The following is an 18,134-nucleotide window of genomic DNA, read 5'->3' on the forward strand; positions in this document are numbered from 1 at the left end:
CGGGCTGCCCGACAGGTAGTTATCGATGGTATAAAGTAGCGAATATCGGTTGGCTTTGTATAAAGCCTCTCGCGAAACCACCACGAGGTCCGAGACTCCGTAAGCGGCTTAGCACGAAGAAGGCCCAAAAGCATATCGCGAGACTGCGAAATAAAAACGCGGTATTTTAAGCACCGCGGTTTCATACGCCAAAACGGCGGCGACCGGGGCATCGTGAAAATGTCAAAAACTTTAGTTGGTTTTTATGTAGTTTATTACTCGACGATCTATTTGATCCGAGATTCGCGTCTGCTTGTTTGCTCGAAGACCTATTGGTACGAGTTATTAGTTAGTTTTTTATTTTCTTAAAATTTGTTTTGGGATAAGCTATATTATCCCTTTTAATTATGGACTAATCAGCTTTTTCGCGTATTTTATCTTCCTTCGCAGAGTCCATAGCAGGTTTCCGTTAAGAATTTAACATATTTATATTGTAATTATATAACTTGGTATCTTTGTAAGTTTTCACCATTTATTATCCTTAGCAACAAAATCAGTGTACACCAAAATGAATTTAGAATATTGAATACGCGCTTAAATAGATTGAGCAAGTAGGAATTTGGTGCACGCGATCCTTTTGGCGGGAAGGATTCGAATTAGGCACGTGCTTTTAAAAAAGATAAGACCCTCGGCTTTGTGTTTAAATAAAGTCAGTTTCTTTTTATTTTTCTTCACGAACTGTTGTCGTTTTATTTTATTCAGATTCATTAAGGCATTACGAACTCGCAGAGAAATTCTCTGTATTTTGAAACGCACCTTCAGATATTTCAGTACCCGCTTTGTCGAGATTTCACAAAATCAAATAAATATTGCGTTCTCCTTGTGTAAATATGATTTACCAAATATCTCAAGTAATTTTCGTTTTTTGCAATCTTTTTTTGCATATGGTTCAATAAGACATTTACACTTGTTAGTTTTGAAAAAATTTAAGTTTTAAAGATTTACTCATTATTTCCCTCAGCAAAAGGTTTCCAGCATTCAAAAAATTCACCCAAAAGAAATGTTTTTAATTTTGTAATTTATCATTTTAAACAATGAATTTAAATTTTAAATTTCTTGCTGAATTGACAGTTTAATAAAAGTGTCTGTTTTTCTGGGCAATTAACAATCAAAATCATTTTTTGAAATGATAAAAAATCGCATCCCAGGTTGCGACGAGGCTACAGCTGTTGGGAAAGACTGCGAGCGTGAATTATACAATGATTTAATATTTTTACTTCAATAGGCAAATAATATTTATGGTTTGGTAAAGCATTCATCCACAATGCGAACAAAGCGTAATTAATCGAATTATTAAAAGCAACGTCATTCACCTTGTTTTTATGGATTGTACATTATCTGTGCGCCACGACAAGAGTTTTCGGAGGGTTTAGTCGTTTGCGAGTCGTGGCAATTTTAAAGATTAGTTGAAGCTTTGGTAACGAACCAAACGTCTTCAATTAAGTCTTTATGCCAATTTTGGAAAGTCATAATTTTTAATCTTAGGATATTTTATGTAAACCTTTTAACTGTTACATTTATGCCACATTAGGTGTGAGGTAACCGGATAAATTTCCATGATTCTGTGTTGCTGCTAAATGTATTTTATAGTGGTTAAACATCATATTAACAATGGGGTTTTGAACATGGGGAATGCGTTAGAATTGAGACAAATGGGAAATTTCCAATGAGTTTAATTAAACACAGAAGAACAAAGTGAACAGATTAGTAACACACCGGGAGTATTTCAACATGTACGCGATTCCTTCCTTAAACGCTGTCGTCTTTGTGAAAGAGTTGAAAGAAGAAACTTCGAACATTTATTGTAACTTGTAAAATACACATTTTCCTGTGTTCTTCTGTGGTTAGTTAAATCCATTGCACATTTCTTATTTACTCATTTATTTTTTGTTATTTTCCACGCATTCTAAAATTTGTCGTTTCACTGGAATAGCACATCCCATCTTTTTGGTTATGCCCTTGTTGCAGCCTACTTCCAGGGGTTACTTGGCCACATTTTGATGCTCTCTGGCGCCCTTCTAACTTATTGTAGGAAAATGGAAAAAAGGTATACTTCTCAACTGACCCTTTATAACAAATTTATACATAACCTTTTGAAAAACCGTGTATAGTTGCCCAGAAATGTGTTTAATGTGTAAAAACACAATTTCGTTCATAAAAAAATTAAACACTTATAAGTTAACTTACAAATTTCTTAATCAGTAAATGGGTCATTTCCTTAATTCCTGTTATTGTTAAATAAAGAGGGTGACTTATAAACAATAAAGATTTTTAAATAGACAAACTTAATGTTTGAACCAGAGGCGTAGCGAGGGGGGGGGCAGGGGGCATCCGCCCCGGGCGCCACTCATTAGGGGGCGCCAAAAACTGTTTGACGACCTTTTTGTCAACGGAAAACGTTGCATTTTGGGGATTTTATATGCTAAAAGGGCGCCATTTAAGAGATTTGCCCAGGGCGCCACAAACCCTCGCTACGCCACTGGTTTGAACGTGCATCCCATGTCTCTGTCAGGCGTTTTATATTTTAAGATTCCTTTTAGTAGTTTTAACAAAAAATGAGTTTGGTCTTTCTTATTTATAATGAGTTTAAAGGTTTTACGTTTTTCTATTTCTAAAGATTCGTGAATGTCATACTCCACTAAGAAAATTATTTCCGCTATTAGTTTTTAAAGTTCTAAATAGTTTTTCCCCCACCCATTTTTAAAATATATATAATCAATTGCCTTGTGATTTATTTCAAACGGACATGTGCTCTTTGTTCATTAACCCTGAATTTTTAACCCTTTTTTATACGCTAAAGCTTTTAAAAAGCTATTGGCGTTATAATTTCTTTAAAATAATTGTTACCACAATTTTAAACCAGCCTTTAATTAATTAACTGTTGTTGGATCGCTGTCGTAGTTGCATTATTAATAATCGCTTGATGCATTTTAGGTGTTTCCTAGTTTCGAGGAACGTTTGGAAACGCGATAACTTCTCAACCGTTGGTTGTAGAGGGATAATTTTTCCACTTCCTAAATATGAACCAACCACTGTGAATTCAAAAACGCGCGAGTCAGTGCCGTAGAACCAATATTTAAAAAGTTGTCAAAAATGAGTTTGATCGGTTCCTGCCAAAATAAAAATTTTTGGCGGACGAAACCAATACATAACGAAAGATATTGGAAAATAAATAATAGTTGCAATGGGTTTCATCGATCTATCTATTATAGTTATCTAGCATAATTATAAAGAGGGCAAAAATTTAAGAAAAGTAAACGCTGTAGCAAAAACGCAACACTCGCAGCAAATTGTCCGGAACTATATAAAAACCCCAACTTAACGTCCCCTTCTACGAAGTCCCTTCCTTTCACACTAGCTCCCCTTCTACGAATTTAATTATGGACTAATCTACTTTTTCGCGTATTTTATCATCCTTCTCACAGTCCATAGGTGGTTTCTTCTAACTTAATTTATCGTATATTCTATTCTCCACCACACTCCCCCCTTTTCGGCTTTCCGTTGCTATATTCAACGCGTTTTGAAATTTTTAATGTTTAGGCTTAGTTTCTCCTTTAGATTTGACAGTCGCCAGCCAGATTTCCCGCACGGTACTGATGAGTTCCAAATAGAACGAAACCGGTCTACCGTTGGAATTTCTGGCTATTTTATTTAATTTTAATTTAGTTTATTACTCGAAGATCTATTTGATCCGAGTTTCGCGTTTTTTGCTCGAAGACCTATTGGGTACGAGTTAGTAGTAAGTTTTTTAATTTCTTCAAATTTGTTTAGGATTTAGCTATATTATCCCTTTTAATTATGGACTAATCTACTTTTTCGCGTATTTTATCATCCTATTTTAATGTAAATTTACTTTTGGAAAATCACACATCGACCAAGTAACTGAGGGGCGTCACTGTTTTGGGCCAAGGAAATCCTAGCTTCAAATTTTGAAATTATACAGTGTAAGGTTTTACGTATTTAACTCTAAACCAATTGCTTTGATAATTGTTTGTGTTTGATTTATTTAGTTTTTAAACTGTGATCCTTAAAGTGTAACTATTTATTTCTACCTTTATTCATCGCGTGGAAGGAAATAAGTTTCCCCACGTGTCTTCTTATTTTGCTTTAAATGTTAAGTAAGGTAAAAATATAAAATTAATAAAGGTTATTTTTTTTTTAGTTTCAATGAAAATGGATTATATTGGAATCTGCGCAGCACTATGGTTGTATTTGATATCTTTACCATTTACTTATTCACAATTGAACCTCGAAACTAATGTCCTTACTCTTAACTTTACGGTTAAAAGTATGTTTTTTTCTATTATAAGAGAAATGTCTTCTTAAGCTGAAGCTCGGAAACAACTTGTGGGCCGTGTAGTGCTAGAAAGTGGTTTCGAAATACGTTTAATCAGAAGCCTATAAAAGAAGCCTCTAACTCGTCCAAAATCGTGAAACGCCTCGATTTCCAACTAGAGGTATTTGGAGGGATACCGATTTGTTAAGGCGAAATGTGGCCAGAAAATATAGTCCTAGGCCACGTTAATTTCTTCTTTGCTTAGTGTAAAAAACAAGACGTTTCAAAAGTTTTACGTTGACGGTATAGGGAGGTAGAGGCTTCTCTAGTTTTAAGATTCTCGTTTAATTTAAAGAATAAATTTCGTAACATTAAATATTTCTGTAACGCATACTTCATACTTTCCAAACCTTTTTTTTTTTAAATAGAGCTAATACCCAAGGCACCACCTTCGACCACATAAGCAATGAGAACGCGATTAGATTTTATTTCTTGAATATCTGAATAAGATGCATTATGGTTTTGTTAATGAAGAGTTGCAGGAAGGTTTTTTAAAATAGAAAGAAAACTTTTAATTTTTAGAACATTTCCTTATTTGATTACAGTGAGCACAATTCGGCTTGTGCTTCGAAAATCGGTGATTGTTATTTTGGTAAATTTATCATTTCAAAAAACTCCTTTAAGGATAAATCGCATTAGTAAAAGGCTTTTATTTTAAGCAACATTATTTGAGAAAAAATCTTCTGTACTGTGTGTGTATAGTAGGAATCACCTGTATTGCTACACTGAACTGCAATGTATTTCAGTCATATTTCAGTCGAAAACCAAAACTGCAATTAACTGAATTGAATTTCTAAGCTGCAATTAGATAAGAGCAAGCACTATGTTTCATAAACCCGTTTTTGCGGCCAAAATTCTAGATGGCACATTAATTGTTAATTATTATATTGCAAATTTAAATTTTGTAAAAGTTTTTATGGTTATAAGATAAATGATATAAACATACCGACGGGAACTTACTTTTGATTAGGTCTAACATCTTAGTAGTTTCGTCGCAAGTTCACATATATCTCTCTAACAATGATATAAGTGAAAAATGTTGGTCATTTATCCGTAATAAGGACAATACGGTTCCTAATTTTCATGAATCAACTTTTCGCCAACTACTTTAGTTTCTAGCTCATAAATAGCCCAATTTCTGGCTTTATTTGTGCTATTTCCCAGAAATTGTTTTACTGAAAATTAAAACCAATTGCCGCTACTGCGTCAAAAATCATAAAAGTTTTTTCAAAATATTATAGTAATATCACTTGTTTTCTATCAATTTTAAAAAACGAAATTGAATTTAGCCTGCGGTTTCTCAAGTTAAACCCAAAAGAAAATGGCGGATTTGGTGCATTTTTCAGTGGTTTTTGTTCGATAACATAATGCAATAAATTTTTTTAATAAGGTATGGAACTAATTCCTAACTGATTTCGATGCTTGATTTGCTCAAAAAAGTATCACAAGGCTAACTTGTCCGCTAGGTGTCGTATAAAAATAATTTTAGATTTCAAAAATGTTTAATTTTATAAAGAAACTAATTTTATAAAAATAATTTTCCTATGTGCCATCTAGAGTTTTGACCGCTAATGAAGAGTTGCCTGAAGTTTATTTAAAATAGAAAGATAACTTTTTATTTTTAGAATATTTCCTTATTTCATTACAATGAGCACAATTCGGCTCGTGCTGTGAAACTCGGAGGTTGTTATTTTAGTAAATTTATCATTTCCAAAAACTACTTTAAGGATAAATCGCATTAGTAAAAGGCTTTTATTTTAAGCAACATTATTTGAAAAAAAAACTTCTGTACTGTGCGGAAGGGCTTAGTACAGTAGGAATCACCTGTATTGCTACACTGAACGGCAATGTATTTCAGTCATATTTCAGTCGAAACAAAAACTGCAATTAACTGAATTGAATTTATAAGCAGCAAGTAGATAAAGTTTGACTGTAATAAGAACAAGCTAAACTACTATGACCGTATACTGACAATGTGAATATAACATAAAACCGTTAATATGACCGAAATTTGTCTGTAAAAAAACATCTTTTTGAACAAGATGCAACTAGACGGCATTTAGTTTAAAATTATATCCTTATTTTGTGCTGTAATATGACTAAAGGTTTGATGCATTTGCCGTCCATATATTAATTATTCTGTGAAGTTTATAAACATTGTAAAATAAAGCTTCAATCGCCGACTATTGACTACCCTGAATATTTTTTTTGTAATTTAGTTGCAAATTAAATACATTTGCAGTCATTTCACCCTAATAAACAAGTCGTTGTTTCTTGGTCTAAGACTCTTTTCGTTACATTTTATAATTTAAATAATATTAATTAAAGTTATTATTTTGAGTTAGCTGGTCTTTGAATAAAGTTGCTTGACAACTATCAAAATTTATGCTTATGATTGTTACTTATGTAAACAATCATTTCAAACTAGCTGTTATTGTCCAATTGGTGATTGTCTTCGTAGCCTAGTAAAAGTAATATATATGATATATAAAATAATATAATATATTATTATATAATTTATTTATTTAAGAAACTTCATATGGTTCTCTTGGACGTACAGTAGAAAGAATAAATGCAAAAGCTGTTTGTGAAAACGAAAAATGTACGTTATCTTGTAAGAAAGCCGGTGAAATATTTATTGGGAAAATACCAACAAACATTAAAAAATTATACCTCAAGAACTCTGAATTGCAATTATTTTGCTTGCGTAAGTTTTTTTTTTGCTTTTTTATAAAACACGTTAGCGAAGTCGGCTCATTAACTTGAATTGAAGGTTGTGGAATTTAACCATATTATTACTTTTGGCCGTTGTATTGTAATAGAGTGTATTAATTTCATTTGCAAGCTTAGAAAGGGAAATACATTTTAATTCCAGAGCACCGACATCACACAAAATTAAGACTTTGAAGGTGTAAGTGACAACTATTCAGAGTATTTAATCGTCATAAATTTGAGTCTTGTTTAAATTGATTCGAGCTAATACTAAGTTGAGTCTGGGGTAAATGTTCAACTGAGCCAAAGTCGAAGCGGGTCCAAATGAAACAAGTTAATTTTGAATTGAGTCCTAATTAATTTAATCGCATAAATAGTCCCGCAACTTTAATCAAAATGTTCGCCAAAATTCGGAAAAATTGCTTGCAGGCGGAATTTTTGCAGGCATATTCATTTAGTCGAAATATATAAATTGTCAAAAGCCCTCATAATTTGGTTGTGACCACAATTTATAATAACGGGAAATAGGCGCACAAAAATTAGTTTTGTCTTATATATCCGTTTGTACTGCATGTAGTTAAATAATATTAATAATAATCAGCTAGGCTAAAACCCAAGGCACCACCTTAAGGCCAAGTCATCTAGCGACTTTAAATACCTTTAACAGGTGGCCGGGTTACAATTTCAAAGAGGGTGTTCGCAAGAAATTCACCCCTGGTGAGTGAACAGCTCTCTATACTTACTATTACCGTAAACCTCTACAAGTTTTTATAAAAAGAGGAAACCAAAAAATCAGGCCAAATATTAACTTTCCATAATAGAAATCAGGGTAAAAAGAAGGTTTGTAAAACTTGAAATGATGAAGCTTGGCTTATTAAGACTATAAAGCAGCCCTGCTTGCAGTTAATAGAGTAAGCATGGGCCTAAAAGGGGTCTAAGTTTACATAGAAAAACCTAGTGCCAGGCGGTTTTATTTCTTTACGCGATCCAAAATGAACCCAAGAGGCACTGCATCTCCAAACATGGCTTTTTTCGTATCGTCCGCTGTAGCCAATTAGAAAATTTGAATCACCCCGTAGGAAGATTTTTGTACCAAAATACAAATTTAAATAAAATCATATAAGGGAACACTTACCTAAATATGTAGTTTGATTAAAAATCAAACCCGTATAAAAATATACTACGCGCGAATAACAACGATTTAAGGCTTTAAATCCAGCCATAAAGATGATGTTATTATTATTATTATGTTGAATCTCACATTTTGTTAGTGCGCCTCTAACAGCGGGGAGAGCGAAGTGGCTGCCGCTGTTCATATCGACCAACGTTTAAGTCGAATATAAATAAATTCATGTTTTCTTAACTTTCTTTGCTTGGCGGAAATCAATGGCGTTGCAAGGCTTTGATTTCGAAACGGGACACTCTATTGAGTGAACACATTTTTTCATCTATTTTTGTTCTAAATAGAGCACCTGACCCTTGTCCTCTTGTCGAATACTTTATTAATTCAATAAATTTTACAAAGACAAATAAGATAAAAGATTATTTTCAAAGCTAATATTTTTTTCTTGTTGTAAAAATAAAGAACGATTAGAATACCTACAAATATGTATATTCGATTTATGTTCAATCGTATTTGCTAAATATCAGATATAAATATTGGATAGCTTTTTAAAACAAGAACGTAACAATAGTCAGATAAATAATTCGTACAATTAAATTATAAATATGTCAAAATGGTCCGAATCAAGTGTTTATAATTTATTTATTTTTTAATATGTATTTCTGTAAGTGAGGTTGTCTGTTTGGTTGCTCTTACTAAAGGTATCATCAACCTTTGACTTAAAGCGTACACACTCCTAGCAATAGGTCTCCACGACCTTTGCCTTAAAGCGTTCAAACTTTGGGCAATACCGAATATAAGCCGAGTCCCACCCCTTATGTTAACATGACATATGTATATCAGACTCTTCTGAAGCAAAGCTCAGATAATGTGAGTCTATTTCAAAGACACTCATATGAACCCGGTATGCTAGTGGCTCCCTCTGTTTCGCTCTAAAGGAAAATGCGTGAGCTCTCATTTGCGCAGCTAAGTAAAAATTGATAAGATTTCACTTAAACTTCCAAAGTCATATTAAATATTTATGCAACCAATAAATTGTAGAATTATCAAAATAATTAATAATTCAAAGAAAATCAAAATATTTTCATTTTGAATCATAATTTGCTTTTCTCTTCTTAATCTATTATTAGGTGAAGCGCTTATCTCAAAGGCAGGTTCACCTACAGGCACTCAACTCATTTGCTCATTTAAACCAAAAAAAATAATTATCGATGATAATCTTAATCATTAAAAAATAAATAAAGAGGAAGCTCTGTTCTTCTTTCAAATGTTTGGAATTTCAAGCTCACGCCGGCACTAGGCACTCCAACCCTTTCTAAAGTGAGCGGAATGCGCTTATCACTAATTTGAGGTGCCATAATAAAAAAGTATCTTTCCAATTTCCTATTTTGGTATATTGCGCCACCTATGGAGTCCAGTCATAATTTTAGGCCTCATTCTCTTTCATTGGAGCCAAAGTTTAATTTTCCGTTTCGATATGATTGCCTAAAAGAGTAAATCCCGCAAAACTGAAAAAAAATTAAGAAATATTATATATACGTGTAGTTTCCAGTTAATCTACAATTAACCTGTTTTGATCAACTTAATATGTTAACAATTTCCCTAATTAGCAAAATAATATTATTTTGATGAAAATTTCCCGTTTGCAGCTTCAGAATGTTCATTGCTATCAAAATTAAATTGCAAAAGAAATCTAACAGAATGGTCTACCTGTAAGATTAGAGAAAAAGAATCCTGTGTTTTGAGAGGAGGGGAAAAACCTAAAAGCTATTGCTTTTGTGCACCACGAGGTAAGTGAAAATGTTTCACAGCTCAATCAATAATCGTAAACGGCTGAGGTTATTTATGAAGTACATTAAGAATTATAAAGGGTTCTGTACAGGTATTAAAAGAAATGTTTGTTTTTTTAAAACCATTTTACCGAAATACATGTTTTTAGTATCTAAGGATGGAAAAAAACAAGACTGAATTGCGGCTTCATTTTTAAACGAAAGTTCAGTGCGAAGGCCTAAACACGGTCCTTAATCTATTACTTTATTTATCACGATAACCACCTTACACTCATTGTTGTTTACGTGTTTAAGATATGATCATACAATCACTTTATAATCGTTTTGTAATTAGTGTAACTGTTCCGCATTAATTTTTTGTGGTCCTTCTGTAATCACTTAAGTTGTTTCGTTATTGCTGGTATCAGCTCGTTATCATGGAAAATTTAACGAAATTTCCGTAGCCACCGTAATCGTTTGTTAATTGCACTAGTTCTTCCAGAATCACTGGAATCGACCCATTATCGTTATTATCGTAATGTTATCGTTCTACCTGCGTAATAACTGTATAGTACGGGTAAAAGAGGGTAGCTCACCGGCAAAATTCGTCCCAACTTGCAATGTGGCCTAAAAATTCTATTTTGGTGTCTACTTTGAGGATCCGATGAGTCCGCACGGAATTTACATTAGATAATTGACATTTAATCCTCCAACAGGTTCTGTAAATGTGTTTTCTTAGTTTTTTATATCATAGTATTCGATTAATGTTTACTACCAAAAGCATGTGTGACGTTGCAAGACGTCATACTGTTATTCTATAGTCGCGCCATCTTCGTTTTAAACGTTTCTACTTGAATTTTCTTCTCTTTCAAACCAAAAATGCCATAGAAACACGTCTAGGCCTCAAATACAAAAATAACAACCTCCAACAAATGACTGATTAAAAAATTTATCCCTATTTATAGAGATAAATATTACATTTAACTTTGAAATCGTTAATAAATTAAAAAATAAAACATTTACAGAACCTGTTTAAGGATTAAATGTCAATTATCTAATGTATATTCCTTCATCACTCGTTATCTATTCGATCCACGGCGCTACCGTTGGTCTCATTCTATTCAGCACTTACGTTGTTAGTAGTAGAACATTTTTCGTTATAACTCGGAAACGATTTATCCTACGGAATTGCGGTTGGTCTCATTCAATTTGGCACAGAATAATACGAAAGATCCAAAAGTATGGTTGGTCCTGGCCAAATGGTTGATATACCTTTTCAACATTTAATGAAATTTCAAAAAAAAAACATTTTATTTAGTGTACTTTTGGTCATAACTCCGCAACTATTAGTCCCAGCGATCTCGTTCGACTCAGCGTCAAAACGTACTACAGAAACGATACCCAGCTTGACTGGATTGCTAAATTTAGCATTTGGGCTTTTGTTTTTCATATTAGAGAAAAAAGCACGTGATTCAGTACAAATTCGGCCATTACTCGGACACGGTTCATCCTACGGGAATGTGGTTGGTCGCATTCGACTAAGGTGAAATTCACCACCGGGAACAACACCAAACACGGCCAAATTCAGTGAAACCAAACTTTGGGGGCAACTGCCCCCTCCTGCCCCCCCTGCCCCCCCCCCAAAACTGTGTTGTCCACCCCGCATCGCTGCGGACTCATCGGATCCTCAAAGTAGACAACAAAATAGAATTCTTAGGCCACATTGCAAGTTGGGACGAATTTTGCCGCTGGAGAGCCCGTTTTGGGCCTCTTTTACCCGTACTAGTAGTCCCCGTAGTCTCCGTAATCACAGTAATAGTTTTCGTATTGATTTTTCTTCACTGTTTTCGTTTACCTACTAAATCAGTGTATAGAAAAAGGGAATAGTATTCAACTAAAGTTGGTTTTGAATTGGATATGTACTTAATATACTAAACTTTAATACAATAATATTTTGAAGGAAAGAAACATTAAGGGCCCGGTGCAGAGATGTTTTTAAGAATCGCAAAATAGCGATTCCTCGCCAAATTAACAGAAAGGGGGCGTGGTTTCGGAAAACGAGCTTCACGCCAAATAAGTGTGCAGCGACATCGCGATCGCAAAATAAACAGGAATACGTTCTGTTTATTTTGCGAGAGGTCTACGGCAGTCGCTAGCCGCCGAAAAGCTCGCTAAAACAATGGCGGATTGTGGTACGGAAAGAGCTCGGGAAATAAATTGAGAAGTTAACTCTTTTTACCTACTTTAATAAGATAAATAATACAACACGGTAGGTCAGAATCTTTTAAATTATTAAAATTTGAGTTTCTAGCTCATTATCGCTTTCCGTAAAATGTTTTTGTCAAATTATTGTCAGAGCCTAGGCCTAATCACAATCATGATTTACGAAACCGAAAAATAAGCCATGCAGCCACTCTTAGCAATTTTACAGGTAAGAATAAATTATAATAGGGAATCTTATACATTACTACTTTGGGTGTATTCTAAGCCTTGGTTTATATATAGATCCTTATTTGCTGGTAGTGTATGCAGTGGGTTTTAACTAATGAGTCAGTAATGACATGGTGAATTTATTCAGTGTATCAAAGACCTTTAGCTATCAACCAGCGTTTATACCAATTCAACTACCGAGAAGAAACCTTTCCTCAGGTAGACTAGGAGTTGCGATGTATTGGAGTATTCAAGTTAATTTGGCATGCATCAAGAGCTTACCGAGCCAATTTGATGTATTGCCCGAGGGGTCAGACACTTGCCATTATTTTGTACGGAATTTTGTAGAGATATAGGCGATTTTATCATTACATTTTGAAGTGATTTTGGGATTTCAATGTTAATGTACCATAGATTTTAGATAAAAGTACTGGATTTTGGTAAATGTCCGACCCCTCGGTATTACCTTAAAAGTGTTTGTCAGTTAATTCTACACCCTTACATCGTTTATTACAATTTATACCTGGACTAGACTATGTAAATGCCAGATAATTAGGTAGAACAATAACTTATATCAAAAAGCAGGACCATTGTTTTACGTGTGATCAATATAGGATATTTCGCTAGAAATTGCTTTAGACAATTACCAACTTTGTACACTCTTGAAATTGCTGTTTTTTTATTTATTGATGTATGTTATAACTAGATTTATTTTAATTGCTATCAGCTAAGTTTTGAAATAAATATTTTCCTAAAAACCAAATGATAAGGCTCATTTTCTAACAGATAATTCTTTTCCGAAAATGTTGGCTTATAATAGTAATGAATCTTATTTTTATTCGTTATTTTTTTGGTGTACCAACCATATTATAAAAATATAGTTTTAAAATAACAAAACCATTAAACTGTGTAATAAATACAACCAATTTAATAAATAATAAGAGTAAGAAAATTATATAATCAGAAGAAACAAATTTTCATGCACTATCTTATGGCTTTAAAAAAGATTTTGGATAACCTCTCATTCTTCAGAAACTGATTTGCTTTCCTTTCGTGGCTGTATTATATAAATATATTTTAATAAAATAACGGATTTAACTATAAAAATTATAAAACCTAATAATATAATGAGAGTAAGGAAATTATTAATTAGAAGAGCCATGATTTCATCGTCAAAATGCAAGCCAAACATAACCACGTGATATTTTGTTGCGTCTAAAATAGAGCTCTCCTATTGGTCCGTGACTTGGTTAAAAAAATTCGAAAAAATAAAAAGCGTCGCCGATTAACAGGATTGCCGATTGCGATGATGGCAAAATAAACAGCTCGCTTAATCTGAATCGCTAAATTGCGATCCTTTTAAAATTAACAGGAATCGCAAAACGTCTCTGCACCAGGCCCTTAGAGTTTTTCTAAACGTTTGAGCTATCATATGCGAAAGAAAACTTTGTTTTATAGTCACACATAAACAATTTATCAATATTGGAGATTTTACAGTTGATGCAGTGAGGCTAAAATGAGATTGTTTACTTACTCGCTTTAATGAGTCTAATCAATTGATACAGGCCCAATCAGTGGTCAAAACGAGAATCTCAGATACTGCTCGGTTTTTGTCTTCTCAACCGACGATTTGCTGGTATGAATCACAAATTGTTTGCTTAGTATACGTTAATGCATCAGTTTAAGTCTAAGTAAAATGAATGTCAAATGATGATTACACCTTCGCAAAAGGTTAGACTCTATTCACGCAATATTTCTTCTTTCTGCCTATAGAATTGTGCGAGCCTCCGGAATTGGATAACGGAAAAGTGGAGTGTGACCATCATGATGAATTAGATTACATTAAGGAGTGCAATTTTACTTGCGACCGCTATTTTGTTCTAAAAGGAGTGCAACAAATGTACTGTACCAAAGGAGGCGATTGGTCTGAAGACATGCCCAAATGTGTGCATGGTAAGTAGAACCATTCAGCATTAAACGTTCATTAGTATTAGTAAACACATAATGAAGATTAATATTCCTAATACATTTTTTTAAACCTATTATTTTACTTTGGCTTGCTTGCCTATGGAGCTTACTTCTAAAAACATAACCAAAACTGAAATTATTATTTCAAATAGTTGATTGCCCTAGACTGGAAATGGAACATTGCTCCAATAAAATGAAATGTAAATCTGTAGAAAAGACAATTTGCGAAGTATCTAACTATAAATTCGTATGTGGATGTCACGAAATTTGTAAGTATTGTTGATGATTAATCTCTAGATAAGATATTTCATTAAATTGAAAAAAGCTAAATTATTCTGGTTTTAGACGTTTGTTCTAACTAACCTAACATCCAGGAAATGAAAAATTTAAAATGGTAATGTTCTGTTATGAGATAGAAGTTATATATCATTAAAACCAATATTTGTTTGGTACTGATCTTACAGTGCAATAGTAATGCTCTGGGATAAGGGTTGAATTTTTTAATTTTCATAAAAATTTAACTATCCGATATAAGAACCGAAACACTTTTGTTCTGAAATTAAACCTAAGGACTTGTGTTCTAACATATAAATTAAAATTGGCCTTCTCTGATCTTTGGTAATTTTTAGAGGGGGTTAATATATAGGTACTTTTTTCAGACACCAAAAAGTGTAAATGTCGTTCACGGTTCTCTGAAGTTCATGGTGGATGAGTAAATAAGAATTCTTCCATTTTCTACTGAACTATCAAAATTAGCAGTAATAAAGAATTAAAAACTAACGTCAGAATACACACAATCCTGTGTTAAGTTTGTTTGATCTATACAGAGCATCCTGCAACGCCGGTGACATAACCAATATAAATCAACGGCCACACTGTTTTGTACTTAAATTTATTTATTACTTTTGACCACACTTATTTGTTACTTTTGATTACACATAATTGTTAAAATTGTTAAATAAAATGATAAAACTTCGTTAGATTTGCATATAAATTTACAATTAAAAAGGCCTAGGCCTAATGTTTCGATCAGTTTTGCCGATCATCTTAAGAGACAATGAAAATTAGAACCGTCAATGATCACATCAAAAGAAAATTGGTCGTTAATAAAAAACATATTACAAAAAACCTCATTAGAGGTCAAAAATTAAAATCAAGGTCAAATACAAACACAGTCTGGTAAGGGGAAACCTTAAAACAATTTCCCAATTTATTTCTAGGTTGCCACCCTATTTGAATTTTATAATTGTTAAAAGTTTTATTAAGGTTTTCAGCTATTCCATTAACATATGTTATACCTATATATTTCCATTTTTCTATGTTATCATTATTTACCTTTTCTAATTTACTTTTGATAGGCAAACGTTTTTTTTTTGTTTGTTAATAGCTTTATTTACAATATTTAGGGTAAAATCTCGTTCCAAAGCAATGGATTTATAATAGTTTAATTCTTTATCTAGGGAGGTTTTATTAGAACATAGTTTTATGGCCCAAAAAACTTACGTTTGAAAAACCCCAATTTCTTGGCTCATAGGGTGGCCAGATTTCTATAGACAGAGGTACTTAGATTGTTTTTAAGTCTTGTAATTTTAATATCAAGAAATATGGTTTTCTTCAAATTCGTGGGTAAATTGTTTATTCGAGTCAAAGGGAAAGTGATCAAGCCCACCTTTCCATATTATAAAACCATCATCTACATAGCGAATACAACATTTGGGTTTTACAATTTGTATGTTGCTAAATAGCTTATTTGTAAATTCCTCGAAATAAATATTGCAAAGGAGGGGTGAAAGTGAACTACCCATGGATAAACCATGTTGTTGTTGAAACATTTTGTTTTCAAATTGGAAATAGGTGGAGGTTACGCAAAACCTAACTAAGTCTAGCAATTCGCAAACATGTTCATCGGTGTATTTTTTTTAACAAGAGCATTTTGTAATGCCTTTAATGCGCCCTCTACCGAAACTCTAGTGAAAAGAGAGACAATGTCAACCGATAGCAGTTTATCGTCGGGTTCTATTTTAATTGTTTTGTTCATTAATCATCTCCTAAGAGTTTTTAACTGTTCGGCTTATGTCATTTCTTAGGTGACTTAGTTTCTTTGCGATAGTGCTAGCCAGATCATGTGTTGGAAATTGTTTTAAAAAAGGGTAAGACAAATTGGACCAAATAGAAAAGAATGGTGTATATTACATTATTTGTTCCTGTAAAAAAATCAAACTAAGAGAAATTTAAGAATTAGTTTAAATGACCGTAAACGTAACTCTAAAACAAACACTAATTGCGAAAATTCCGCTATTTCAAAACATGTTTTTCGCTCCAAACATGAAATAGAATGGGAAGATGTAAAATTAACAGCCCAGCCCGCCAATGGCATAAAAAGAGAGGTTAGGGAAGCAGTAGAAATTAAAAAAACATATGGTTAAAAATAGCGCACTTAATGAGTCCCCAGGCCATTACTATAACGCCATCTGGGATACCTTTTTAAAGATATAACGTAAAATTGTATCTTTAATAATTTTTTTATTTAAACATACTCAATTTAAATCTATAAAAAAACAAAAATTTTATAATAAATAAATAAAAAACGAAAAATAAACAAAAATTATTTATAAAAAAAATAAAACAATTAATAAATTAGTCCTATTGGTTGGCGTCCTATAATGATTAGGTTTCCCCTTATCTGACTGTGTTTGTATTTGACCTTGTTTTAATTTTTTGACCTCTAATGAGGTTTTTTTGTAATATTTCTACGACCATGGTTTTTATTAACGAATAATTTTATTTTGATGTAATCCTTGACGGTTCTAATTTTTATTGTCCCTTAAGATGATCGGCAAAGCTGATAGAAACTTTTAAGACATTAGGCCTAGGCCTTTTTCATTGTAAATATATATGCAAATCTAACGAAGTTTTATCATTTCATTTAACAATATTATCTAAGCATATAGAATTGCGCCCCTTTTTAACAATACATAATTTTTCCTTCTGATCACACATAATTGTTACTTCTGTTCACACATAATTGTTAGTTCTGATCACGCTTATTTGTTACTCTTGATCACGCTTATTTGTTACTTCTGATCTTACTTATTTGGTACTTCTGATAACACACACAAATGACAAATGGAAGCTGCCCAGAGCTCTCATGTACGAGTCACACAGTGAGAAGTTATAGCAGTAATATATATTAAAAATGAAACGGATTTTAAAAATCAATCGGATCCAAAATTTTACGACTGCATAATTGTTTTTAAATGAGGGGTTGTTGCACACCCTTTTTACCTGACAGAGCACTGCTGACACGTGCACACAGTGTCGAGATATAGCTGTTATATAGATTAAAAAACTAAACGGAATATTATAAACAATCGTATCTCAAATTATAAGATTGCTCAATTTTTTTAAAATTTGGGCTGTTGCGCCCCCTGTTTACCCGACAGAGCTGAAACGTGCACACAGTGTAGAGGTATAGCATTAATATACAGGATGGCCCATTTTGCTCTGACTAGGCATTTTCTCAACAACTATTGGAGATATAATCTTGAAACTTTCAGGGTATGAGAATTGCGTTGGGAACGTTTCAAATTGTAAATTTGAAGACAATCGAATAACTTTTACAATTTAATTTTTGACCGAAAGGTGCTAGGAAAAAATTTTCAATGAGAAATCTGAAGAGCCTACCTGAAAACGTAAAAACCGTGCCGTAGCTAGCTTTTCTTGGGCCCTGTGCAAAGCTAAATACTTGGGCCCCTTA

General features: G+C 33.0%; 1 protein-coding gene across 2 annotated transcripts in view; it reads left to right on the top strand.

The window, feature by feature from the left end:
* Positions 1-3,878: 3,878 nt before the first annotated feature.
* LOC149930871 (P-selectin-like) overlaps positions 3,879-18,134 on the top strand; it is a 49,328-nt gene continuing 35,072 nt past the window's right edge. For both annotated transcript variants that reach the window (XM_090158360.1, XM_090158361.1), the window contains exons 1-6: positions 3,879-3,983; positions 4,202-4,327; positions 6,906-7,082; positions 9,860-10,000; positions 14,183-14,362; positions 14,530-14,646. In XM_090158360.1, the coding sequence (XP_090014486.1) occupies positions 4,207-4,327; positions 6,906-7,082; positions 9,860-10,000; positions 14,183-14,362; positions 14,530-14,646 (736 nt within the window). In that variant the 5' untranslated portion in view covers positions 3,879-3,983; positions 4,202-4,206. The remainder of the gene's footprint in view (positions 3,984-4,201; positions 4,328-6,905; positions 7,083-9,859; positions 10,001-14,182; positions 14,363-14,529; positions 14,647-18,134) is intronic.

Source organism: Leiobunum rupestre, chromosome 9 (assembly GCF_980474605.1).
Source record: "Leiobunum rupestre chromosome 9, qqLeiRupe1.1.hap1, whole genome shotgun sequence".
NCBI classification, from domain to species: Eukaryota; Metazoa; Arthropoda; class Arachnida; order Opiliones; family Sclerosomatidae; genus Leiobunum; species Leiobunum rupestre.